Source organism: Oryza sativa, chromosome 7 (genome assembly GCF_034140825.1).
Source record: "Oryza sativa Japonica Group chromosome 7, ASM3414082v1".
NCBI classification, from domain to species: domain Eukaryota; kingdom Viridiplantae; phylum Streptophyta; class Magnoliopsida; order Poales; family Poaceae; genus Oryza; species Oryza sativa.
This window is the reverse complement of record NC_089041.1, coordinates 24,667,734-24,692,800: the sequence shown is the minus strand read 5'-3', so window position 1 is coordinate 24,692,800 and position 25,067 is coordinate 24,667,734. Positions and strand designations below refer to the sequence as shown.

The window sequence follows — 25,067 nt, the reverse complement described above, 5'->3', positions numbered from 1 at the left end:
AAACACGTGTTGCCCGCAATGACTCTGCTGTTTGCACACCTGTTTGCCGGTGCATATACGCAGCTAGGCAGCTAGCGATTAGGTGATCACTGATCTCTCTCTGAACAATCCTCGGAATTCCCAACTAACTGAACCATAACACGAAGGAACAGATAGAGATCAGGAGAGTTCGAACACGCATTCAGGAAACCAGAAGGATCAGAGATGTGTGATGCAGCAGCAGTTCACCTGCCATGTACCAAACAACACGTACGCATCAAGATCTGGGGCATGTTCACTTTGATGCCATTTTCAACCTTACCTAATTTTGGTATTATCAAAATTTTGGTGTAGTTACCAAAATTTTGGCGACTTGCTAAAATTTTGGTAGGATTTCTTATATAGTTACCAAAATTTGACAGCAAACTAAATGTAGCCATTTTTTTTGGGTAACTTTACCAAAATTCGGTAAGGTTGAAAATGGCAACGGACCCCTGGTTAGATATGATATGATATCATCTGCACTTCACTGTTCATGCTATAAGTACCAGGTTTCCCTTGTGTTCTAGTCATCGATCCCTGGCTGCGAGGAAGAAGAACTAGCTTAGCTTAGCTAGATCAGATCATCAGAAGCTTAGCAGGAACGCCATGTCGTCGTCGTCGTCGTCGTCGTCGGCTCTGTTGCTCATGGCGGCGCTGCTGCTCTCGTGCGGCGCCATGGGCAGCACGGCGAGGCACCTCGAGGAGAAGGCGCCGCACTTCCCCGCCGTGCCCGAGCTGCCGCCGCACCCCGAGCTGCCGGAGCTTCCAAAGCCCGAGCTGCCGCCGCCGCTCCCTGAGCTTCCTCGCCCCGTCGTGCCGGAGCTGCCGCCGCACCCCGCCGTGCCGGAGCTGCCACCGTTGCCCAAGCCTGAGCTGCCGCCGCACCCCGTCGTGCCGGAGATGCTGCCGCACCCCGTCGTGCCGGAGCTGCCGCACTACCCGGCCGTGCCGGGGTTCCCAAAGCACGGGCTGCCACCGAAGCCTGAGCTGCCGCCATTGCCCACGGCGGAGCTGCCGCCGGAGCACGAGGTTCACGACCCGGAGCCGGAGACCAAGCAGCCATGATCGTACATACACACACAGTATTTTTTTTTTAGACAATGGATTATAAAAAACCTGGCCTCTACACCTTGTGAGGATGTACACAGCCTAAAAGTAACAAACACGAGTACACAAGACTATAAGACTCTCCCGTTACATGGGTAAAACATAAATAAGTTTTAAAGATGGATAACAAGCAAGAGGAACTAAAAGCTAAGCTTCCATCATTCTTCTAAAGTTCCACCCAAAAGTAGAGAAGATCAGCTCCATCATACACTTCTCTAAAAGCTTGCACTTCGCGATTACTTCAATGCCTTCGTCTTCCTTAAGAAGCAAAGACCAAAGCCTTGACAACTGAGTTACTTTGAAAATTACCTGTAAGAAAAATACGTGGTTGTAGCCATTAAAGACTATAATTCATTTATATTGAGCCACAAAGCCCAACAAATCGCTGCTATACCCACCCAAGTTTGTCTTTTAAGCTTAGGTTCAAAACCTCTTAACCAATTTTCAAACAAGTGTGAACTATTACGGGGTTGCTTGACTCCAAAAGTAAGATAGATCGCATTCCAAATGTATCTAGCCATTATGCAATCAAAGAAGAGAGGTTGAATTGACTCATTAGAGTTACAAAAGCTACAAAGCAAGCTACCCTTCCATCTTCTTTTAGCAAGATTATCTTTTGTTAGAATCACCCCCTTTTCAATATACCAAAGGAAAATTTTAATTTTTAAAGGAATCCTTAGCTTCCAAATTAAAGATTTCCCAGGTATTACACCATTAAGCATAAGGGTTTTATACATGGAGTTAACATAAAACAACCCTTTTTTTTATTGCTCTTGCAAAAGAATTGGTCTTGCTTATCATTCAAATTGATACTCACCACCTTTGAAACAATTTCAAGCCAATCTTCCAAGTTTTTCCCTACAATTGCTCTTCTAAAAGAGACATTCAAAGGGACCCTTCCTAACACATCGGCCACTACTAAGTTTTTATTTCTAACCAAGCTATACAAGGTTGGAAATTCCAAATGAAGGGGTTGGTTTCCCAACCATCGGTCCTCCCAGAATCTTACTTGTTTCCCATTATTCACTGTGAAGTGGCCAAGTGTCTGGAAGGGTTCTTTTGCTGCCATAAGGCTAGCCCAAAAATGAGAATCCCCCGGTTGTTTTTGGACCTGAAAAATGGATTTCCTTACCAAGTATTTTTTCCTCAACAAATTCTGCCACACTCCCTATTCATTAATTAACTTAAAGATCCATTTACTAAGCATACACTTATTTTGAGTCTCTAAGTCCTGGATTCCTAGCCCCCCACATTTCTTTGGCTTGCAGAGCACACTCCACCTAGCCAATCTATATTTTTTTTATACTCATCGCATTGCCAAATACGTTATATATCTATAAGATAAATACGTTATGATTCTACGTACGTATATATGTGTGTACAGTTCTATAGACTGGTATATATACATATGTATCGATGATGGCATGATCCATGATGTGCTTGCTATATACAGTATCTTTCTCATTGATGATTTGTAGTATTAGTTTCCGCTAGAGGAGTACTCCCTCCGTCCCATGAAAAACCAACCTAGAACCGGATTATGGGACGGAGGGAGTATGATGTTTCAGCATTTGTTTAGCGCGTTGTATATATGGATATATATGTACGTATGGTGGTGTATATTGTACTGCTTTGTTTCTTTGATAGATCGGTGTACCGGACCTACTTATGTATGTTTATTTGGATGAGTATAGTTTGCATCTAAGTACTTCCCTAAACATCTATCATAGCTTAATTGTTTGTCCCACAAAGAAAGGTGTGTTGGCGAATATGATATTTGTCTTATGTATACGGCGGACATGGATTCTAATAATTCGAGGGGATATCCCGTTGTTCTTACATGTTATTAAATAACTATTAATATATATATATATTTTTTAAAAATAATAAGATATATTGATATGAGATATATAACTTCATACACAAATTCGATCTCCATAAATTGTAACAAAATAGCATATGTGTGATCACAGCCATGTTTGATTTTTGTTTTTTATTATGCAATTATGCAATTTGTCATAATTATGCTTGCATATTTATGGAGTAATATATGTTTATTATTATTTTTAAATAAATATTTAACTGAATCTAATTTCAAACGTCAATATATATAATCAGAAGAAGTGAAAGGTTACTGGCAAATGACAAATGGGATAAGAGAAAACAAATTTCAAATCCTTTTACGGCCTATGCCAGGAGAAAGAGAAGGGAGATGTGGAGAAATTAGAGATGGAGAAGAGGGGCGAGAAAGATGTTAGAGGAAGAAGATAGGAGCCTTACATGTGGGGGCTCAAGCCTACTCAGCTATGTTGACTACAATCAACTCTCCACGTCAACAAAAACTAGCCATATATATATATATATAGTACCATAAGACTTAATTTAACCTAGTTTTACAAGTTAGGAGATCAAGATTTCTGATATTGCGGTTCAGGGAGCTAGCCCCGTTCGAATATGATGGAAGGATGAAGATTAAGTGCGCACGTAAAATAAGACAAGTCATTAGCATATGATTATTTGAGTTTTAATTATTAAAAACTTGAAAAATGGATTTATTTGATTTTTTATAGCAACTTCTATGTAGAAAGTTTTCACACATAACATACCGTTTAATAGTTTGAAAAGCATGTTAACGGAAACCGGGGAAAAATCTGTAATTTTTTGCAGTTTAGAACGATGAGGGATGTAAAGTAGACTTTTTCCCAAACCACGACGTCGTCATACACCGGAATAAGATCACCTTGACTCCCTCAATTGACCACCGAATCTAAATCGTATCCCTCAACCGCAATACCAGAAATCTTGACTCCCCAAACTTACAAAACCGGTGCAATTTGACTCCCTGGGCGGTTTTGGGAGGCGGTTTTGCTGACGTGGTGCCACATGGCGCCTACGTGGCAATATTGACCGAGTCTTCGTTCCACGTGGCGATGACGTGGCACCTACGTGGCGGTAGAACTAAAAAATATGCGTGGGACCCATTAGTCATTCACACAAAAAGAAATGTGGGCCCACTGACATGTGGGGCCCACATGTCAGTCCTCCTTCCTTCTTCCTCCTCTCTCTCTCCCTTCTCTCTCTTTCTCTCCCGCGCGGGAAGGCGGACGGAGGTGAGGAGGCAGACGGAGGGATGGAGGGAGGCGGGTGGGGAGGATGGAAGGATGCGGCGGAGGAGAGAGCGGAGGAAATCGAAGCCGGAGCCGCCGCCGCCCCAGCGTCGGCCGCCATCGCCACCCTAGCATCGGCCATCGCCGCCGGCCGCCCTCCCTCATTCTCCCACCTCGCACCCGCGGTAGGAGGAGCCGTCGTGTCCCCTTCTCCCGCGTCGGCCATCGCCGGCCACCGCCGCCCCTAACATCGACCGCCACCGGCCGCCCTCCCACCCGCCTCGCGCTCGCGGTAGGAGGAGCCATCGTCTCGGCTTCTCCCGCGTCGGCCACCGCCAACCGCCACTGCCCCAGCATCGTCCGCCCCGCCGTCGCCACTGCACCAGCGTCGGCTGCTGCTGGCCGAAGCCTTCGGGCCCTGCCAAGCCCGTGCCACTGTACGGGAAGCGTGGCGGGTTCGTGCCGCGGCGGCTGGAGGACTTCGGCGACGGTGGGGCCTTCCCGGAGATCCTCGCGCTCACCGTCGACGCCAAGGGCAGCGTTGCCTTCAACGCCATCGTGAAGCAGGGTGAGAACGCGGCCAGAGCTCCCGCTCAGCCTCCTCCCGCCGCCGCTCGCTCGCCCATCCTGCCGTCGCCGCTCCGGGCCTCACTTGCGTGCCGCCGTCGCTCGCTCTCGCCGCCTGCCGCTCGCTTCCACCACCCGTCGCCGCCCGAAGGGAAGAGGGTGAGAGAAAGAGAGAGGCGCCACTGGTCGAAGGGAAGAAGGGGAGAGAGAGAAGGGAGAGAGGGAGGAGGAAGAAGGACTGACATGTGGGCCCCACATGTCAGTGGGCCCACTTTTTTGGTGTGAATGACTAATGGGTCGCACGCATATTTTTTAATTCTACCGCCATGTAGGTGCCACGTCATCGCCACGTGGAACGAAGACTCGGTCAATATTGCCACGTAGGCGCCACGTGGCGCCACGTCAGCAAAACCGCCTCCTAAAACCGCCCAGGGAGTCGAATTGCACCGGTTTTGTAAATTTGGGGAGTCAAGATTTCTGGTATTGCGGTTGAGAGATACGATTTAGATTCGGTGGTCAGTTGAGGGAGTCAAAGTGATCTTATTTCTCATACACCGCGAAGATCAAGACGACCTCACGGCCCACAAAGCCCAAATTCCCTACGCTTCTGTTGCGGCCTGCTTCCCCTTCTCAATCTTGTCGCGCCATCCACCTCGCCACCGCGAATCGGCGTGACGGCGGCCACCTCCATTGATCCATGCCGTTGCCGCCGCTGCCCCGCTTCCTCCTCCTCCTCCCACTCTCCCGCCGCCGCCGCCGCCTCCTCCTCTCCACCGCCGCGGAAGCTGCCGCCGCTCCCGCCCCCGCCCCCGCGCCGGGGCGCCCCACCGACCCGTCGCTGCTGCTCCGCCTCTGCACGGTGCTCTACCAGCACCAGCACGCCCCGGAGGACGCGCTGCGGCGGCGCCTCTCCGCGCTGCCGCTCCCCTCCGCCGCGGCCGACGACCTCCGCGAGCTCTTCCTCCAGGCCTCCGCGCGGTTCCCGCTCTCCTGGCGCCCCGTGCGCCGCCTCCTCGACCACCTCACCGCCGCCCACGGCTTCGCGCACTCCCCGGCCACCGCCGCGCGCTTCCTCGACGTCCTCGCCAAGTCCCGCAACGTCGACCTGCTCCACTCCACCCTGCTCTCCTTCCCGCCTGCGCTCCGCTCCCTTGCCGCCCTCCGCGCCGCCATCCGTGGCCTCGCCCCGGCCCGCGAGGTCGGCAAGGTCTCCTCCCTGCTCGCCCTCTTCCCGGACGCCGACAGGCCCCGCACGCTCAACTTCATCACCGACGTCGTTTGCTCCGTCTGCAAGCTGCCCGACGTCGCCGAGAAGGTGATCAAGCAGGCCGAGCACCGGTACGGCGTGTCGCGGACCGGGAGGTGCTGCGAGCTTCTGGTCGTCGGATACTGCCGCGCGGGGATGCTCTCTGACGCGTGCAGGGTGTGGAACGGGATGGAGAGGCGCGGGCTCGACCCGGGCGCCGCCGCGTACGAGGAGATCGTGGTGACGCTGTTCAAGAATAACCGCGTCGCGGACGCCATGAAGGTGTTCGACGGAATGCGGAGGAGGGGAGTTTCAGACGGTGGCAGAGGCGGGTGCTACCGGGCAGTGGTGTCGTGGCTGTGCAAGGAAGGGAGGATGTGGGGCGCGTACATGGTGTTCGCCGAAATGTTCAAGAGAGGTGTGGAGGTGGACGGAGAGGTGATGGGGGATTTGGTGTATGGGCTGCTGGTGAGGAGGAGGGTGAGGGAAGGATACAGGGTTTTTCATGGTGTTAAGGAGAAGGACATTGCACTGTACCATGGGTTGATGAAGGGATTGATCAGGATCAAGCGAGCTCGAGAAGCGACGGAGGTTTTCAGAGAGATGGTTGCCACGGGGTGCGAGCCGAACATGCACACATACATTATGCTGCTTCAGGGGCACTTGGGGAAGAGGGGAAGGAAGGGGAGGGATCCATTGGTGAACTTTGAGAGCATCTTTGTTGGTGGGTTGGTGAAGGCCGGGAGGACATTGGAGGCAACTAAGTTTGTGGAGAGGACTATGTGGGGTGGAGTGGATGTGCCAAGGTTCGACTATAACAAGTTCTTGTACTACTTTTCAAATGAGGATGGGGTGTCGATGTTTGAGGAAGTTGGAAGGAGGTTGAAGGATGTGGGGCATGTTGATCTTGGGGACATCTTTCTGACTTATGGTGAGAGGATGGCCACAAGGGATAGGAGGAGAAGAGCGATGAATGGACTTCTAACAGAGGTTTAAGATAATACTTGATCATAATCATCTCAGGAGCTTGGTCTTTTTTTTACCACAAGGTAATTGTATAGATGACCTGCTCATATAGTGAGGACTTTGTGGGAGGAATAGCAGATACTCCCTCCATTTCATATTATAAGTCGTTTGACTTTTTTCTTAGTCAAACATTTTCAAGTTTGACCGAGTTTATAGCAAAATATAGTAATATTTTCAATACAAAGCAAACATTGTAACAAAATATATTCAATGTTAAATTTAGTGAAATTAGTTTGGTGTTGTGGATGTTGCTATTTTTTTTATAAACTTGGTCAAACCTAAAGAATTTTGACTAACAAAAAAGTTAAACGTCTTATAATATGAAACGGAGGGAATAGTTCTTTTTTAGTGAAGTATAGCAAATAGTCCATTCTTGCCTTCGTTTTTGAACTTTTGATAATGATTCAAGAAGCTGGATAGATTACCATTGTGCAGTGTCATGCATGGTATGATAATCTGAGGGTTCCTTTAGATGTATTCATGCTATGTTGCTTGAAGATTTTAGATTTGCAAGTTTGAGCTTGATTCATTAGCACTACTCTGAGGTTTTTGGTCAAACATGACTACAGCACTGTCTCCCAATAATAATTTGTGTGCAAATTATATTGAAAAGTGAAAACAGTAAAATAATACACTCATAAGTAAACTAAGTTAACTTCGTCAAGAAAGCTTCCATCCTGAACAATATAAAACTCAAAAGTCAACTGATCAGGTTATCTTTGAGTAGGCTATAAACAATCTCCTTTTCAAAAGAAAGCTGGAAACAGTCTCCATTTTCTACTCAAGTGACGTAGGCTACAGTTTTATTGACTTTGGACTGTGGAAAGGATTCAAAAGGTGAATCCCATTTTGCTGACTCTAAGCTTGTATTTTCTCTCCCAGCTTTCATTTGAGGTCAGAAGTGCGGTAGAGCTTGTTTCTGGTTCTTTGTTCATCTTCTATCCTAGATAGATGGAACATGCTGTTGTTAGTGCCGCGGAAGGTGCGATCCACACTCTCTTGGGAAAGCTCGGCACAATCGTCCTCCAAGAAGCCCAGCTTCTGGGAGGTATTCGGGGTGAACTGCAACACTTGAAGGATGAACTGGAGAGCATGACAGCCTTTCTTCAGGACCTTTCTGGGAGAGATGAATGCGGCAAGCAAGTTAAGATTTGGAAGAAGCATGTGCGTGAGATTGCATATGATATCGAGGATTGTATTGATGAGTTCAAACATCAACTTGGTGACAGCAGTAGTGCCGGTGGCAGCGGCCCTGTAGTGTTTTTCCGCAAGGCCACCCACATATTGCAGACCACCAGAGTGAGGCATCAGATTGCCAAACAAATCCAAGAACTAAAAAGGCGTACTATGAATATCAGTGCCCGAAATTCAAGGTAACTTCTGTGCTATTTCTGTCCCTTTTTCCCGAATGATGGTTCAAATTCTGGACTATTGCCGTTTTGCTTTTTGATAGCTTTAGGTGCTAGCAGGACACCAACAATCTGGTACAAAAGGCAGCAAAGTTTCTCTTGTTTATCTATAGTTGTCCCTTCTGTAAATAGATTTGCTTATGAACTTGAATTCTTTCCACAAATTATATGTTGAAAAATATGTTGCACCGATAAGCCAAAAACGTTTGGGGAGACCCATATAGCCTAGTAGAGCACATGGTTGTGAAGGTGGAGATCATGGGTTCAAGTATCTACTCTTGAAATGACCCATGTCGTCTTCTTTTTCTTGAATGAAAAGGCAGGTGCTCTGCCTATTGCATTAGAGGAGGATAAAATATAACTTTAAGGAGGAGCAACACAAAAGCAAAAAACGTACAAACTAGCTAGAAAAGCTCTTATAGACGATGTCCTGTGACTGAAGGCTCTGGTCTTGAAAAGTTTGCCTGTTCCACTCCTTCCAAGTGTTCCAACAAGGCAACAACTGTAAATCACTAGGGCATTTAATCTACGCCTCCAGTCCTTTTGCATGTATGAGCAAGCTTTATGCACCAATCTGCAGTTGTATTTTAGTCTTAGAGGTTTGGTTGTTGCCACGGTTGTGCAATTTGCCCATGAATGACCCATGTCATCAAAAAGAAACCTCTTCTTTTAGCAATTTCTCCGTAGTATTACTATAAAGTACAGTTTCTGAGCATATACAGTTTTTTTTAATCTCTTTTCTACTTCTGTAGTACGATTTCATCACCCAGCAAACTTACTTAGTTGTTCTTGCATGCAGGTATAGTGCCAATCATCTCATCTCTGGAACTGCTGGGAATAGCATGGCTGCATATGATAGCCAAGCTAATCTTTTAAATGTTGATACTCGCATTACTGCACTCTTTCCAGAGAGAAGGCAGCTTGTTGGCATTGAACCACGTCAGGGAAATCTTGTGCACTGGTTATTGGAGGCACATGTGCAACAATTACGGGTGGTGTCTATATTTGGTTTTGGTGGTTTGGGCAAGACAACACTTGCTATGACAACATATCAAAGTCTATCTGGAAGAAATGGACCTTTTCAATGTCAAGCTTTTGTAACTGTGTCCCAGAGTTTTGATGTCAAGGTTCTGATGAGAGATATTCTTCTCCAAATCACTCAACCAGTTAATCAACCGAGTTCTCCATCAACTGGAGCTGGCAAAGGTCCCATGGAAGGCCTACTCAAGGGCATGGAAGCATGGAATGTGGTACAACTTGCGAGCATCCTCAGGCAGCAATTGGAAAATAAGAGATATCTGATTGTTCTTGATGATATCTGGAGCATGACTGCATGGGAAGGTATTCGGTTTTCTTTGCCGGACTCAAATAATGGTAGCAGAATAGTGGTTACTACACGAATCAGAGCTGTAGCACACACCTGTTGTTTCCATGAGTACGACCGAGCTTACGAAATCAAACCTCTCACTGATTGTGAATCCAGAGACTTATTCTTCAAAAGAATATTTGGCAGCTCAATTTGTCCTGAGCACTTAGAAGATATTTCAGCTAAGATTCTGGGAAAATGTGGTGGCACACCTTTATCCATAGTCAGTATAGCAGGCCTCTTGGCTAGCAAGCCTGTGCACAGTAAAGATCTTTGGGAGAAGATTTATAGCTCTCTTGGTTCAGAGATTGAAACCAATCCATCACTTGATAGATTGAAGAAAATACTTGAGCTTAGCTATAATGATCTTCCTTACCACTTGAAGACTTGCTTCTTATATTTAAGCATTTACCCTGAGGACCATAATATCAGAAGGAAAACTATACTCAGGCGATGGGTAGCAGAACGCTTTGTGACTGGCAAACGTGGACTGAGTGTTTTTGAGGTGGCAGAAAGCTACTTTGATGAATTCATTAACCGGAGCATTATTCAGCCAGTGACCACTAGCTTTACAGGGAAGGTTAAAACATTCCGAGTTCATGATGTGATGTTGGAGATCATTGTGTCAAAGTCAATTGAAGATAATTTTATCACTCTAGTAGGAGAACAGAACACTTTGTTTCCGCAAGAGAAGATAAGGCGGCTAACTGTTCATAGCAGAGGTGTGAAATATATTGCCACAAGAGAAATATTATGCCATGTCCGGTCCTTGAGCATATTTGCCGATGGAGAAACATTGCAGTTTGGTTGGATGAAATTAATGAGAATATTGGACTTAGAAGGCTACGAATTCCTGAGAAATAGAGATCTCAAAGACTTGTGCAGGCTGTTTCAATTGGAATACCTTAATCTGAGAAGAACACATATTACGGAACTCCCTGCACAAATAGGAAACCTGAAGAAGTTGGAGACTCTGGATATAAGGGACACAGCCATAAAGCATTTGCCTCCTGGCATAACCAATCTTCCACATTTAGCAAACTTACTTGGAGGAAGAAGATCCTATAACCACACTGGGCGGTGGCCTATTTCTGAGTTCTGGGGTTTACATATCCCTAACGAACTTCGAAAAATGGATTCACTTACAACACTTGCACAGGTAGAAATCACGACCTCTACATCACATTATATCAGCGAGTTGTCGAAGCTATCCCGGTTGAGGAAACTTGGAGTACTGATGTTTGTTGATGACGACAGCACCTGGGCATCCTTGATCTCTGCTCTTGAGAAGCTCAGCGGCAGCCTTCGCTCGTTATTACTTTGGCGACCTGATGGCGCGATGAACTTCAACATTGTCAATTCATTATCCAGTCCACCAATATTTACGAAAAGTATGAACCTTCGAGGTCAGTTAACACAACTACCATGTTGGTTTCCTTTGCTTTCCAACATCACAGAATTAACCCTTCGCGCAACCGAACTAAGCGCCGAGGAAGACCTGAAGGTACTAGGAAGTTTACCTAGCCTGCTATACCTCAGGTTGCATCACAATGCATACATAGGAACAGAATTTTCTGCTTCAGCAGGGGAATTCCCATCTCTTAGACTGCTTGTCATTCATCTCGACATGTCTGAAGATTGGGAGGCAAGATTTGAAGAAGGGGCACTACCAAAGCTAGCAAGGCTAGAGCTGTCTCTGTTCGAAGAAGCCTCCATCCAAGAGATCACTGGCATAGAGTTCCTTCCGAGTCTGAAGGAAGTCTCGATTCGTGCTTGTCACAGCAATATCGTGAATGTGGAAGAGATAGCTACCTCTCTGAGGGCTGATGCCGAGAAGAACATCAACAAACCCATCGTCACTTTCGAGGAGAAACAGTGGGTGCCGATGAGGTCAAGGACGGATCCTCCTTTAGATCACATGGGAAACCTACTATCTTCATCTTTCGACGAAGACTGATGCCCAGGCGGGGTAACCGGGTAAAGCTTCTTGTGTCTAGTGTCCGCAATGCTATCGTCTCCTGCTTGGCTTCTTGTGTCCGTAATGCTATCGTCTGCTGCTTGAGTCTCTCCTGTACTCTATTCGATCTGGTGCTATTGTCGATGGTCAGAAGCTGCATGACGTCTTGTGTGATGTATAGCATAGCGGCAAGGTACTACAATGCGGATTTCTTATGAGTTCAAATTATGAATTTGGGTTGTATGGTATTATTTGGGTTTCATATTGGATTTAATGAAACTAAGCTGAACAACGTTCTCAAGGAAATTAATGGAGCATTGCACAAGCCAATCATGATCTACAACTTACGAACTGCGTCTCTTATTTTGCACGTTATTTTGCACGGAGCCTTCTTTTTAAGTAAACAATATTATCTTCAGTAAATCATGATGCATTTACACGATGAGCGGTCTATTATTACCTTCAGTAAACAATATTGCTCTCCAATGCAATGTGCTAGTACTAATTCGTTTGAAGTAACTATAGCAATTCCAAAAAAACAAACATCAAGAGTATACATAATTGACATGGCATGCAGTATAGGAATAAATAACACGAGAGCCGTAAAAAAGGCTGGAACTGAGAGATAAGTTGAGCAAACATCCATTGATTGTAAAACATGGTGCTTTGAGCAGGCAAAAAAAAAAATCTATTAGGACCCTTATTCTGAAATCCTAACATAAATCCTGTTGAGGGTTCTGCCAACAAAAATGATAGCTTGAGATGCTTGAAATAATTAGGGAAGTTGGTACAAAGAAGTATAATTTACAGACTACAGCTTCCGTGCCCTTCAGGTACCAGCAAAGTGAGCGAGGGTACACGTTACGTCTACTAGAGCGCACCGGCATCATCAAAATCAACTTGCAAAACAAAACCATCAAGCAAATCAGTCAGCAAATGCATTAGATAAAGCAAAAAAAAAAAAAAAGAGCCATTGCTGGTATGCGATGAAAAATAAAGAAAATGTTGGATTCAGAAAAGGTTAGCCCAGTACCTTGGACTAGGAGTACTTGTGAACTCAGCGCTGTATTCAATGTTAAAGAGCATCTCCCTGCGGTTTTCACCACCCATTCGGTAGTTAAACTGCTTAGCCAGGGATTGCACTTTCTCGTCACTATCAAAATCTGATTCACGGGAGCAGCGTCTTCGGACCTTCTTAAGTGTCTCCTTTGAAGGAGTAAAGCCCGCATCAACCTGAACCAGACATCACATTGAGAAACTATAGATAGACAGGAAATGTGCAAAAGTAAATTGACCATACCATCTCAGCAATTACAGCAAGAGCAGCTTTTGCGTCCCGATTTACAAGATGAGTGTCAACAAGAAGGCCATAAGTTGTTGCATTTGGCTTAACACCAAGGCTTACTAGATGCTGAAAGACGTTGCAAGCTTCTTCAGTCTGTATAATACACATGGGCATCATAGGTTGAATGGATTGTTGGTAAGTGGCAAAAAGGTGATAAATGTTGTGAAAGTATCAAATCCATTAGGTAATAATAATACCTTTTTCCGCTTTCCAAATGCATGCAAAAGCGCATTGTAAGAATGTATGTCAGGTGTAAGTCCAAACTTTTCTTTTATTGCCTCAAAAGTTTCATATGCTCGCTCAAGATCCCAAATGTTTGCACACCCCAATATAACACAGTTAAGAGCAGCAACAGATTTGTATGGCGAATCTGCAGAACTTAAATTCTCCAATTGCACATAGACCTGCAGGCAGGAGCCTACAGTGTTAGGATATTCCATCATATTTGGTGAAAGAAATGCATAACAGGCAATAAAACATTCCTCCCATAATGTCAAGACAAATTGGCGGGGACAATGCTATGACGAATTCCTAATAGCACTGAAAAAGGACTGTGTCAATAATTCTTTGAACTGTCAATATGAAACTGGGCCACAAAGAAATAAGAATGTTGAAGAAATACATGGTATGCTTGCAGAGAGGAACCAAAATACAAAAGGCTACCATAGCCATGAGGAATTATTGTCATTGAGAGAAAAAAATGTGCCTCAAATACTCTGGTGGAAATGATAACTAAATAAAACATCAACAGTGAAGAAAGAAAGCACCAATTTTATGTTGAAAAGAGAAATAAGTGAATAACTAGGTAAACGTCAAGAAAGAATAATTCAGTGCCACAGAAGGCATAATGTATAAATTCATAACACCAATGGAACTACACATACAGAGTTTTCATCATTAGCTCATCATGGATGATTTTAAACATGATCTCCAAATAAGAATTTTGCGCCTTGATGTATTATGCATAGCGTAAAGAGAACATACCGAGTCCAGTGTGGTGTACCCATCCTTACAGCAAGCAACAACGAGTGGTCGCAATGAAGTGAACGGTGAGAAGAGCTCTGAATCAATATCCTCAAAGTTCCCATAGGTATTTTCAAATTCACGTAGGGTACCAAAAGCCCGCTGAAGATGACCAATGGATGAATGAGCATAAATCTTGGCAAGATATGCCTCTGGCGTCGGTGCCCTTTTCTGGTGCAAGGACTTACGTAATATTGACCAAGCAGCATTCAGGAGATCAGTGCTACAAGTTCTGGCAGCAGCACTTAGAGCTGAGAGTACTAAACCTTCATCAACTGAAAGATGAAGAGGAGGAATAACACGCTCAGAACGAGCAATCCATCTTGCAAGATATTCCAAAGCAAAAAGACCCAGCTTGCTGTTGTTAGCTTCAAAAGCAGCTTCTGCTATTTCAACACACCAGGACCATGGTGGACACAAGACTTTGTTCTGATCTGTAGCCTGAAACAAAATAAGTGCACCGTTAGTACATACACCGAGAAGATTGAAACATATATTCGAAAATGAAGAATGTTGAAGGCCCATTGGTAGCCCACAAACTTATAACAATTGAGAATTTCCAGCATTGGAAATTAGGAGTCCTAACTAACAGTATATAAACAGTAAACAGACTTGTCAGTCTAAAAGAATAATAAGTACCTTGCACTTCTCTATGACTGATGCCAATGTATCCAATCTACCAGATCTTACACATGCCCGGACATACTCAACAAAAACAGAGGAAGATATTGTGTAGCCTGATTTAAGCATCAAATCCAAATATTTCAAAGTAGAGTCCACCCGGTTCAGTTTAATCAGAAGATTTACAACCAAATTGTAGGATTCGTCATCTGGTTGAGTTCCTGTTTGCAACATCCTGATTTCAACAGATAAAATCATTTTCAATGTGAAATCTGTAGCAGTAGTGACCACAGTATAGGCAACATATAGACAAAAACAAAATGCAAGCACTTAGAGCATAATACATGAAAATGCTATCGTATATCATTTGACAATATTCTGCACAATTCATTGACAATAATAACGTTCTTACAGCTGCAAGAAAAAAAACTTAAGTTCCTGAATGTTATACACAATCTGTAAGGCATCTTTTAGTTTTATGCACTAACTACATATTATAAATTATGTATGCAATGTTGATAAAGCATCTGAGATATGTTACATCAGAGAAACCGTAAGTGCAATGGATCCATGGCCTTTATAAAACAAAACGTTACATCGTATCTATGTTACCCACTAAGCATCAGAAGAATGAAAGGCGTGCATATCTAGTAAACTAGTCGTGTCACTAAAGACGCAATTCAGGCCTTAAAATTTGCTGCAAACGACCTACGAGGTTCCATGGTTGAGTTGTACATGCACATTATGACAACAATGAATCAGGGAATGGCGATCTCCCATTCCACAAAGCCACAACAAAAACAAAAGACTCACCGCTCAATGAGCTTCTCGGCGCCATCAGCCTCCTGGGCCTGGACCATGCTCTTGAGGATGAGGTTGTGGGAGGCCGTGTTGGGCGTGATCTCGAACTCGCGCATCTGCTCGGCGAGATCCAGCATCTCGATCGGGAGCGCCCCGGACATGAGCTGCGCGCGGAGGTAGTGGTTGAAGAGGTCGACGTCGGGGCGGTTGGGCTTCCCGGACGCCGGGTCGAGCGACCTCACCCAGAACTCGAACAGCTGCTTCATCTCCTCCCACCGCTGCTCCGCCATCCACTCCGCGAACGTCTCCTTCAGCTCCGCCGCGCCCGGGGACGCCGAGTACGCCGCCGCGCGGGCGTGCGCGCCGCCGCCGACGACCGCGGGGAGGAGGGAGGATGAGGACGGGTTGGCCGCCGCGGCGGGGTTCCGCCAGTTCTCGCCGTAGAAGGGGCTCCCCGTGCTCGGCTTCGGCGGGAGCGGCGCGGCATCGGTGGCGGGGGCCGCATCGGCCGCGGCGGCGGGGGAGAGCTCGGGCTGCTGGAGGAGAGGGCGGGAGGAGGAGATGGAGGAGCGGAGGAGGAGGGGGAGGGGAGGCGGGTGGCGGCGGAGGAGGCGGGAGGTGGCCGCCGCGGCAGCCATGGCGGGAGAGGAGGTGGGGTTTGGGCTAGGGTTTTAGTGAGGTGGGAGTGAGAGGGGAAGAAGGCGGCGGCGGCGGCTCAGACCGGAGATGGAATGGAACGGAAGGAGCGGAGAATGGAGGGTGTGTTTCGTAATTTTGACTTGTTACGAGGGTGAATATGTAAATTTTTGTGCGACCGTTGCATTCAGTTCGACGGTGTATCACTGCGATAAAAACGGTTTAACCCACGGAATTAACATCGGAGTACGAATTTCGAAATTGTTTGTGCCAAATTCCTGTGAAGTTCGCCTGAATTTTGAGCGATGCAAATGGGGCTCTTGTCTATACTAGATCAATGTTAGAGATGGGGCTTTGTAAGAACCTTGGCAGCACGTAGCTGCGTTTTGCATTTTGCAAGAGAGTGGCAAACTTACAAACATGAATTTGAGGATCAGATTTCAACTCCCAGTATGTTATTGTTGCCAATCGGTTTCTTACAAAAAGATTGCTTTCGGTCAGTTCCATACAACGAGAAATGTTGCCGATCATCAGTTTGCATACTACTCTTAACTAAAATCTTCTACAAGTAGTTCATCATCTTGTAACTGGATGCATGTTCCTCTTCCAAAGTTGAACATGGCGCGTCGGATAATCGCATCCGTTGTGCAGAACTTCATTGCCAAGAAGCTGTCAGCACTGTCACCTTTGAAGATATACAGACAAACATAAAGCACATTACTTCGGGGAGCCATAGAAACTCCTTGCAGTATTTGATTGCATGGAGGTGCCTGTTGAGTGCAGGAACAACATTAAAATGCTAATATTTTGTCAGCTGCAAGTCCCAAGCAGCAAATACTCCTAAGTATATTGATGGGACAGAACCTCAAACAGCAAGACTGAAAGACTAATATATATATATATATATATATATATATATATATATATATATATATATATATATATATATATATATATATATATATATATATATATATATATATATATATATATATATATATATATATATATATATATATATATATATATATATATATATATATATATATATATATATGACACTCATATGGGGCACCATGGTGCCCGGGCACCATGGTATCTAATGCACAAAATTACTCAAATTTTTTCAAAATTTTCAAATTGTGAGTATATACCTAGTTATAATAATTTGATTCATACCTATACTTATCAACAAAACAACTCAAATTTAACTTTATTTCACAATCCATGATTACATACCTAACTAATTATATGTATGGATGCTATATACCTAGAATCAAAATCTAACAAAAACAAGTTCAAATTCAGTTCAAACTTGCTTTAAACTAGTTAGTAAAGTAGTTAATGTTAATACCTAAGTAATTGAAAAAGTTTCATACTCATTTGAATTGGGTATATACTCAATTTCAACAATAGTGCCCGGGCACCATGGAGCACCAAACAAATTTACTATATATATATATATATATATATATATATATATATATATATATATATATATATATATATATATATATATATATATATATATATATATATGTGTGTGTGTATGTATGTATGTATGTATGTATATATACATACATACATGCATGCATGTATGTATGTATATACACACACACAAACAACCCCAAAAAACAGAATGTAACTTACAGGGTACAGGATGAACAAACCCTTCGATATCAGTGCTTGCAACGACTAAATGAATCTTGAAGGATATTGATATCCAAGTTGCGACCTGCAGCACCACAGGCATATGATAATTAATAAACAATTCATAAGTTGCCATCGCTAAACTAGTGAGTTACGAAATATACCTATGACAACTATCTTGTTTGTGCGAGATTCTGTCTTGGACCATTCTCGAGCTGGCAGAACTTCATAAACTTCCCTCACTGCCTGCATGAGAGCAAACAGGTGGGATAATATTTGTTTGAAAACTCATAATGTATGATTCTTGAGAATACTTTTTATGATGCAACAACCTGTAATGTATGAACTTGATCCGAGTTATGGACATGTAAAATCCCTTTACAACGATAAATATCCATGTCCAACTTCCTTTCCCAAAGAAGATCCTCGAGCCATGATTCCACCTTCAGAACAAATTAAATCAAACAAAAATGCATATATCTCACAATTGTATATCGGTGTTCATTGGTCATGAACGGAGAAACCTAGGAAATGCAGTGTATGTGCTTGAATATTAAACAGACTTCTACTCTTCTCTATAGTAGAGCAGAATATGGAGCATCCTTCACAGATCCCAATAAATGATCATCTTTGAAATCATGACATATAACACATCTATCTCAACATGAAGACTTCAAGGGGCAATATTAATCAAATAATGTTTCCAGTTGTTGCTGTAGCATCAACCAGGAAAAGTGAGTGTAGAGCTTGCAATCACTTGTTCATTGTAACTTTTCAAATCAACCTAAGCAGTATGGAATGTGAAGACATATTTTAGAAAAGTAGGTGAAACATAAGAGCATGTACTTCAAAGTACTAACAGAACAATGGGTGAGTACAGAAAAAAAAACTAAATATCCCAAATCCCAATGATGTAGTTGTCAACCAAAATCTATGTTTTTAAGATTAATGAATAAATACCCTTTCAAAGTTGTCCAAGGGAAATGTTTTCTAAATGTTAACTGCAGTTAAAAAAAACTCTAATGGAAGAGTACCTTAGACAGGGAAATTGGATCCTGCTCACAAATACACAAGGTAGAAATACTGTTATCATGACGGAGATTAGGTGGTACTGATTTACTGTACTCCAGAAGTTCTTGCAGCTGCGATGAATTCTATGGAAAATAAATTAAAAACATGTCAGAATCAAATCCCTGAATAAGGTGTTCAGATTTTGTTGAGCACAAGGTGCCATCGCCAGCAAAAGCAATAACTACAAAATAAGTACCAAAAGCAAGTAAGCAAATTTCTGTATTGCTAGTTAGCATGAGCAAGCAGATGCTGAAAAAACGTCTCACCAACACTGATTTTTCGTGCTGAATGATTCGAGCTTTTGTTAAGAAGTGCCATAGAGTTTAATGACCTGAGAATAACTTAGTTTCCATGTCTTGGCATGACTAGATTTAGTGCCCATATGTTGACATGACTAATTGATGTCATACTTAATCAATTAACTAATCAAAGTTAGTCTTTTTTTTGTCCAAAAACAAAATCAAAGACAGATTCCTCTGCATTGAATACAAAGAAATAACAAAATGCAAGTTTCGAGCTAGGTATTGACCTTGGCACCATATGCTTGCTGATCAAATATTTTATTTAAGTCAACCTGGCAGCGGACAGACTGCACCACTGTAACAAGAGCGTTGACTTCATGAATCTGCCTTTCCAAATCCTCAAGACTGCCTTCTACTAGGTCAATTTTGTTCAATATCACAACATCCTGGTCCAGGAAAGTTTTGACACTTTTGTTATTATGGTTGTTTGCATTTTGGGATTCATCAAGTAAGACAAATTTCAGAACCACAAAATCAGCACAAAGAATTCCAAATTCTGTAGTGAAGACAAAATGGTACAAATAGGATAACACTGAGGACCAAGTTACCGCAAATGCAATTTGATGAAATGCTTCAGGGAATGATGATGACTTATTGTGCTCATCAATTTGCAGCCTGAAGTTTTTTGCATCAATAACCTGACCAGTAAATATATATATAAGAAAATTGTCCAATACAATGCAGTCCTTCAAACTGTTATCCAAAGTAAGGACCAAAGAAGCAGGCACATTTCCCGAACTTGTAAGATATAGTCAGACTAACAAATAAGAACATAAGGTTGAACTAACCGTAATGATAGAGTCTAGTTTAATTGATGACTCCAACTGGTCGTCTAGCCAAAGAATAGAGACAAGAGGTGCAGGATCAGCCAATCCTGTTGTCTCTAGTAATATGTGATCCATTCTGCAGCACATAGTATCTTCAATTCATACCGTCGTAATTTACAAGGCACTGTAGTATAATGAAACTACTAATGTTATCAGAAAAAAAAAACACCAATCTTCTTTAATGAAAGATCAAAGTAAGAGCATGATCCACTTTACATTTTTGCATCAGTACATAGCATACACAGGAAAGTGAATCAAAATTTTACTATTTCCAGAAGAACTAGAACAAACAAACAACCATGTGGACTAACCAAAAAATGCCAGAGTGTAAACATAGTTTTGAGCTAAAACCAGAATATCAATAGCAAATCAGAACATATCACTAAGTCTTTATACATCATGACATCACTTTGTACTGAAAATCATAGGGAATAAAACATAATAGTAGGACACATACTTATAGGATCAAATGGTGTATGCTACATATCCATGCAAGACAGCAACATCCGTATTTACCTCTCCTTTCTCTGCACAAGCTGCTCAAGTGCTTGAACCAGGCTGTGTTTCACCGTGCAACAAACACATCCATTTGCCAGCTCTACCCACTCTTCAACAAGCGCGCCACCTTGCCCCTCATTGATCATTGCTCTTTCAACCCCAATTTCCTCTCCAAACTCATTCAATATCACTGCAATTCTCTTTCCATGTTGCGCACTTAGAATGTAGTTGACTAACTGAAAATTTGATGTGCGGGAGATAAGTTATCCCATAACATACCAATTAGTTGAACTAACAAACTGGATTATAAAGTTCACAGGACACTTGGTCAATAAGTACAGGTTCTGCTAGGAGAGTGGTAAGGTGAGACATAGTAGAAACAAATGTCAACATAAGCTAAATAGTAAACAGCCACTGACAGATTCATTTTGATAAAAAAGCACGGGATAAAATAGTACTAAACACATGTATAAATCCTCAATATATCATCAACTGTGAAAAAGGTGTTTATCCATGAGTAACTCGGTAATGTTAAGTTTAGTCTAAAAAAAGAAAGAGAACTAGTTACTCCACTTGGTGATATAACATTCAACTACAGTTCAAAATTGATTGGTTACTAGTTCAACATGTAGATCGATGAACCTTTTCTTATATACTACTAGAACTACAAATAAATTGAAAATGAGCTCCTATGAGAAACGAAGCCCTCGAAGCGAGTTCGAGTCACATGACAGCTCACCAAATAGAAAAGGACACTGCTCCAACCAACCCAGCATGTTGAGAACTACCTAAACCTAAGAAAACAGCAAGAGCTATGGCGACAGGCAAGTATGCAACTCGATCGGATCAAACTACCAGCCACAACTCCAGTCCTCCAGGAATCTTCCGTAGACCAATCTCGGATCCTACATAGTTCCAGTAATCTGACGCCCCCAATCCTCCAAGCACTTTGCAGGGAGAGCATGGGGCGGGGAGGCGGGGAGGGCACAGCCTGCGGAGAAAAGCTCACCGTGGACTTGCCGGCGCCGAGGTAGCCAGTGATGACGGTGACTCCGACCGGCGACGCCGCGGAGGGACCGAGCGGCGGAGGACTGTACGGCTTCTCCGGCGAGAGCTCGACGGCGAGGGGAGGGCACTCGTCGTCGTCCTCCATGGCCGCCGCCGCCGCCGACGACGACGAGAGACGAGGAAACAGAAGCCTCGAGAACTACGGAAGCGTAGGTGTTTTTGGGCCGTAAAGAGAAGCGTAGGTGTTACATCTGATGGCCCATACAAGCCGAATATGATGGCCCAAAATGTCTCTTCGTTAACACTTGGCCCACATAAATTGAAGCCCAGCTTGAAGAGTAGGCTCACTATAGTCTCGTGGATAAAATTAGATTTCTGCCTTATCAGTTTAGGCTATACATTACCCTCAAAAAAAAAAAGTTTAGGCCACACATTGTGAAAATCTGAAATATTTCAGGACACTCTTTTTTTTATCCTTTTGACAATCAAGAGCTTAATATTAATTAGTCAATTTCCATTTGAAATTCAGTCCCTAATTATTCTGGAGTAAATTTCCTCTAAATTTCTGCTAAATTCATTCATATGTTCAAATTTGAGCCTTGGCTAAGAGAAGTAAATGTGTATGTTACAAAAAAAACCCAAAAAATATATTCCTAAAATTATGCTTTTACGATCCCTAAATAGGTTTTTAGGCGTGAGCGAAAGGGCATGTAGCCTGAGTATCCGGTTGGGTATAGAGGCCGAGTAAAAAAAACACTCTTCTAAAAAAGAAGGTTTTTAGATGTGAATAGACTCTTTTCTCCAACAGATATCTAAAAATTAACTCAAAATTAACACCCAATAATTAGAAGTAGGTCCACCCCGAACTACCACACAACGGTCATTCCCCTTCCCACATGATCTACCACGCGCAAACTTCCATGGATCAGTGAAATGGGAGTTTGCAATCTTCATAACTTGTGGAGAGCGAGAACCGAGATCAGGGTTTCTTTTTTTTTTTTCTAGATTGGAGGTCTATTAGATCCACTTTTTCCCTATATAACTCAAATACTTCAGGATTGGGGATAGTATTGGGTATCTCTTAGGCATGCTCTGTCTGAGCTCCAGCACATGAGTTAGAATATTCAAATTACTATTCGAATTATTCTCTCCCCTTTACTTATTTGTCAGTTTTGACCATGCACCCAGACCAAAACAATAAACTTTTTCTATATAAAATGATCAAAATACCCCTAACTTAGTGGGATATAGAATCTAGAGGTTTATAAATACATATGCCGCACATATATCACCTTAATTAGGCTCACCAAGGGCAAAAGAGGAATCACATATTTAAGTGCGTAGTGACATATATTCACAATCAAAAGTGATGAGTAAATGAAAATGGAGGTAGTACGACACACGTGTCGTCAAAACAAGAGATACACATCCTGGTGTTCAAAAATATCTAAGAATTTGAAAACTTTTAGGACCCTTAAATTGGAGGATTGCCATAGGAATTTTGGAGTATTCAATTTCCTAAGGAATTTTTCCTATGAAACCCATTGATTCACATAAAAGTATAGGAAATTTTTCATATGATTGCATTCCTATAGCTCAATTTCATAGGAAATAAGCAAGAGGTCCAACCTCTTGGAAACTTTCCTATGCTTTGTTTGTTTCCTATGGTGCTATCATATAGACTCTCCTCATATTTCCCGGATCATTGCCCCCCTCTGCGATCAACGCGACGAAACGATTGATCATCTCCTGGTCGCATGCCCGGAGTCCCGACAGCTTTGGTGGATTGCTCTTAGTGCTATCGGTCATTCCGAATGTCTACCTCTCAACGAGCAGTCCTTTCATGCCTGGCTGTGTGACAGTCGCAAAAGGATGATTAAGGATCATCGCCGAGGGTTCGACACAATTGCAACACTGGTAGCGTGGACAATCTGGAAGGAAAAGAACAATCGGGTCTTCAACCAGAAGAGCAGACCTTGGATGAAGATAGCTAGGGCTATGATGGGGAAGTGGACCTCTGGCGGATGGCTAGATCAGCCATACCAACCATGACAGTCCATTCGTTTGTTCTTGGGTCGCCAAATCATTCGGGAGATTAGGCTTATGCTTTTCTTTTCCCCTCTCCTGTACCCTGTCCCCTTCTTTTTGGTTTTCAGGCCCGCTCTGTAAATACATTTATTCCTCTTAATAAAAAATGTGTGTCTCGTGTATTCCCAAAAAAATATTTCCTGTGTTTTCTATTCCTGTAAGACTAGTAAAACATGCTACTTTAATTTCTATGTTTTTCCTTTTCCCGTGTGTTTTCTATCCTTTGTTTCGAAGGGGCCCTTAGATAATGGATTAAAACCTGGTCACTACGTCCAATACGGATGAACATAGCCAAATCAAGCAGTTAAAAACAGAGTTGAATTTGATTTGACATTTTTTTTCCTGATAGATGCTAGTGGGGAACACTTTACTTCTAACATCAGTCTTTGCCTCCTTTTTTTCCATCAAAGCTGTTCGAATCCTATTTGCTGATCAGAGATTTCATGATATTCCCTTTAACTGCCGATCTTTTGCTCTATAGTGGAAATTGATGCGTTTTCCTCAAAGGCGACAAGATGGATTTGATATGTACTTTGTCCTCTGAATTTTTACTGTGCGGATGCGATCATACGAGGAAATTTGTCTAATAACAGATTTTTCATGCATTCCAAATCTTGTCAAATTTACAAGAAGAGTGTGACCTGAAATGTTTCAGATTTTCTAGTAAAGCTAAATGAGTACTTGTAGTACGTCTGTACGTACTAGTTAGTAAGAAGTTGACGTCAACAGTGCAACACCTGCAATGCACCGAAATTGACACCAAGTTCTGCACTTTTTTCCTGCAATATTGTGTTGTTGGTGATTAGTTGGTGAGATCAAGTTGGAATCAAGAGATGAAGAGATCATAGGCTAACTATATGGTAACATTTCTGTCTATCTCAAAAGTTGAAAAATAACAGAAAAACGGAATTCCATTTTTGTCTGTTTGTTTTGATTTAGTCTAGATCATCCTCTTTGAATCCAAAGCTTATGTTCCCTAACACTAAATATGTATTTCTTTAATCATCTCAACTACAGTGACTGAAAGCAAGTAGCATGGCATGAGATGGTAGCTGATTAAGGCAGCATTTGCTGATTGCTAGATAGAGCTATGATTTGTCACATATTTCAGGGCATGTAAAAAGCTTCAGCTTTTCTGTGAAAGAGTAACCACCAAGCTTGGCTGGTGTGATCTTGGTCATTATACTAACTAATTAATCGGCCTTCCCAATTATTACATTCTTGAATTCACAAATAGAGTCTACCTTTGTTTCTGGTAGACCAGTATATCATCAAATAATGTACCGAATTATTAACGACTTTAATTTAGGCCACAAATAAAAAACACAAACAAGCTAAAATGGTTAGCTACAATTAATGTCAGGTTAAGTTGGTGGCTGCTTACTTACCTG

The 25,067-nt window shown here is 42.9% G+C and overlaps 4 protein-coding genes across 8 annotated transcripts; 2 read left to right on the top strand and 2 right to left on the bottom strand.

Annotated features, from left to right (window-relative positions):
• Window positions 1-551: 551 nt before the first annotated feature.
• Window positions 552-1,691, top strand: LOC136357245 (protein PELPK1-like). The gene has a single exon (XM_066312239.1). The coding sequence runs from the start codon at window positions 628-630 to the stop codon at window positions 1,084-1,086; it is 459 nt and encodes a 152-aa protein (XP_066168336.1). The 5' UTR covers window positions 552-627; the 3' UTR covers window positions 1,087-1,691.
• Window positions 1,692-5,440: 3,749 nt separating this feature from the next.
• On the top strand, window positions 5,441-12,176 carry LOC4343809 (putative pentatricopeptide repeat-containing protein At1g26500). Of its 3 annotated transcripts, XM_015789566.3 has the most exons (4): window positions 6,960-7,097; window positions 7,957-8,447; window positions 9,283-11,008; window positions 11,107-11,282. In XM_015789566.3, exons 2-4 carry the CDS (start codon window positions 8,026-8,028, stop codon window positions 11,134-11,136), a joined length of 2,178 nt encoding a protein of 725 aa, XP_015645052.1. In that variant the 5' UTR covers window positions 6,960-7,097; window positions 7,957-8,025; the 3' UTR covers window positions 11,137-11,282. The 3 variants fall into 3 exon arrangements, with proteins under 3 accessions (XP_015645053.1, XP_015645052.1, XP_015645051.1); XM_015789565.2 differs by having other exon boundaries at window positions 9,283-12,176; XM_015789567.3 differs by lacking the exons at window positions 9,283-11,008; window positions 11,107-11,282 and having other exon boundaries at window positions 5,441-7,097; window positions 7,957-8,095.
• A 191-nt stretch (window positions 12,177-12,367) lies between these two features.
• Window positions 12,368-16,364, bottom strand: LOC4343808 (pentatricopeptide repeat-containing protein At1g26460, mitochondrial). The gene is made up of 7 exons (XM_015789113.3): window positions 15,609-16,364; window positions 14,814-15,030; window positions 14,136-14,615; window positions 13,349-13,555; window positions 13,107-13,244; window positions 12,840-13,039; window positions 12,368-12,705 (listed from the first exon to the last, which is right to left on the bottom strand). Exons 1-7 carry the CDS (start codon window positions 16,232-16,234, stop codon window positions 12,702-12,704), a joined length of 1,872 nt encoding a protein of 623 aa, XP_015644599.1. The 5' UTR covers window positions 16,235-16,364; the 3' UTR covers window positions 12,368-12,701.
• Window positions 16,365-16,649: 285 nt separating this feature from the next.
• On the bottom strand, window positions 16,650-21,791 carry LOC4343807 (uncharacterized). Of its 3 annotated transcripts, none has more exons than XM_015789318.3 (10): window positions 21,590-21,791; window positions 20,599-20,816; window positions 20,044-20,158; window positions 19,804-19,893; window positions 19,483-19,641; window positions 18,917-19,036; window positions 18,215-18,325; window positions 18,047-18,128; window positions 17,883-17,967; window positions 16,650-17,002 (listed from the first exon to the last, which is right to left on the bottom strand). In XM_015789318.3, the coding sequence occupies exons 1-9, from the start codon at window positions 21,731-21,733 to the stop codon at window positions 17,912-17,914; spliced, it is 1,095 nt and encodes a 364-aa protein (XP_015644804.1). In that variant the 5' UTR covers window positions 21,734-21,791; the 3' UTR covers window positions 16,650-17,002; window positions 17,883-17,911. The 3 variants fall into 3 exon arrangements, with proteins under 3 accessions (XP_015644804.1, XP_015644805.1, XP_066168335.1); XM_015789319.3 differs by having other exon boundaries at window positions 16,650-16,917; XM_066312238.1 differs by lacking the exons at window positions 16,650-17,002; window positions 17,883-17,967; window positions 18,047-18,128; window positions 18,215-18,325 and adding an exon at window positions 18,493-18,666.
• Window positions 21,792-25,067: the final 3,276 nt, after the last annotated feature.

Coding starts and splice junctions, on each gene's coding strand:
- LOC136357245 (XM_066312239.1), top strand. CDS start 628: ATGTCGTCGTCGTCGTCGTCGTCGTCGGCTCTGTTGCTCATGGCGGCG.
- LOC4343809 (XM_015789565.2), top strand. CDS start 8,026: ATGGAACATGCTGTTGTTAGTGCCGCGGAAGGTGCGATCCACACTCTC. Junction 8,448..9,282: donor ATCAGTGCCCGAAATTCAAG/GTAACTTCTGTG, acceptor TCTTGCATGCAG/GTATAGTGCCAATCATCTCA.
- LOC4343808 (XM_015789113.3), bottom strand. CDS start 16,234: ATGGCTGCCGCGGCGGCCACCTCCCGCCTCCTCCGCCGCCACCCGCCT. Junction 14,616..14,813: donor CAGTCATAGAGAAGTGCAAG/GTACTTATTATT, acceptor ATTTTGTTTCAG/GCTACAGATCAGAACAAAGT. Junction 13,556..14,135: donor GGTACACCACACTGGACTCG/GTATGTTCTCTT, acceptor TCCTGCCTGCAG/GTCTATGTGCAATTGGAGAA.
- LOC4343807 (XM_015789318.3), bottom strand. CDS start 21,733: ATGGAGGACGACGACGAGTGCCCTCCCCTCGCCGTCGAGCTCTCGCCG. Junction 20,817..21,589: donor TCGGCGCCGGCAAGTCCACG/GTGAGCTTTTCT, acceptor TCAAATTTTCAG/TTAGTCAACTACATTCTAAG. Junction 18,129..18,214: donor ATCAAGTTCATACATTACAG/GTTGTTGCATCA, acceptor GCTCTCATGCAG/GCAGTGAGGGAAGTTTATGA.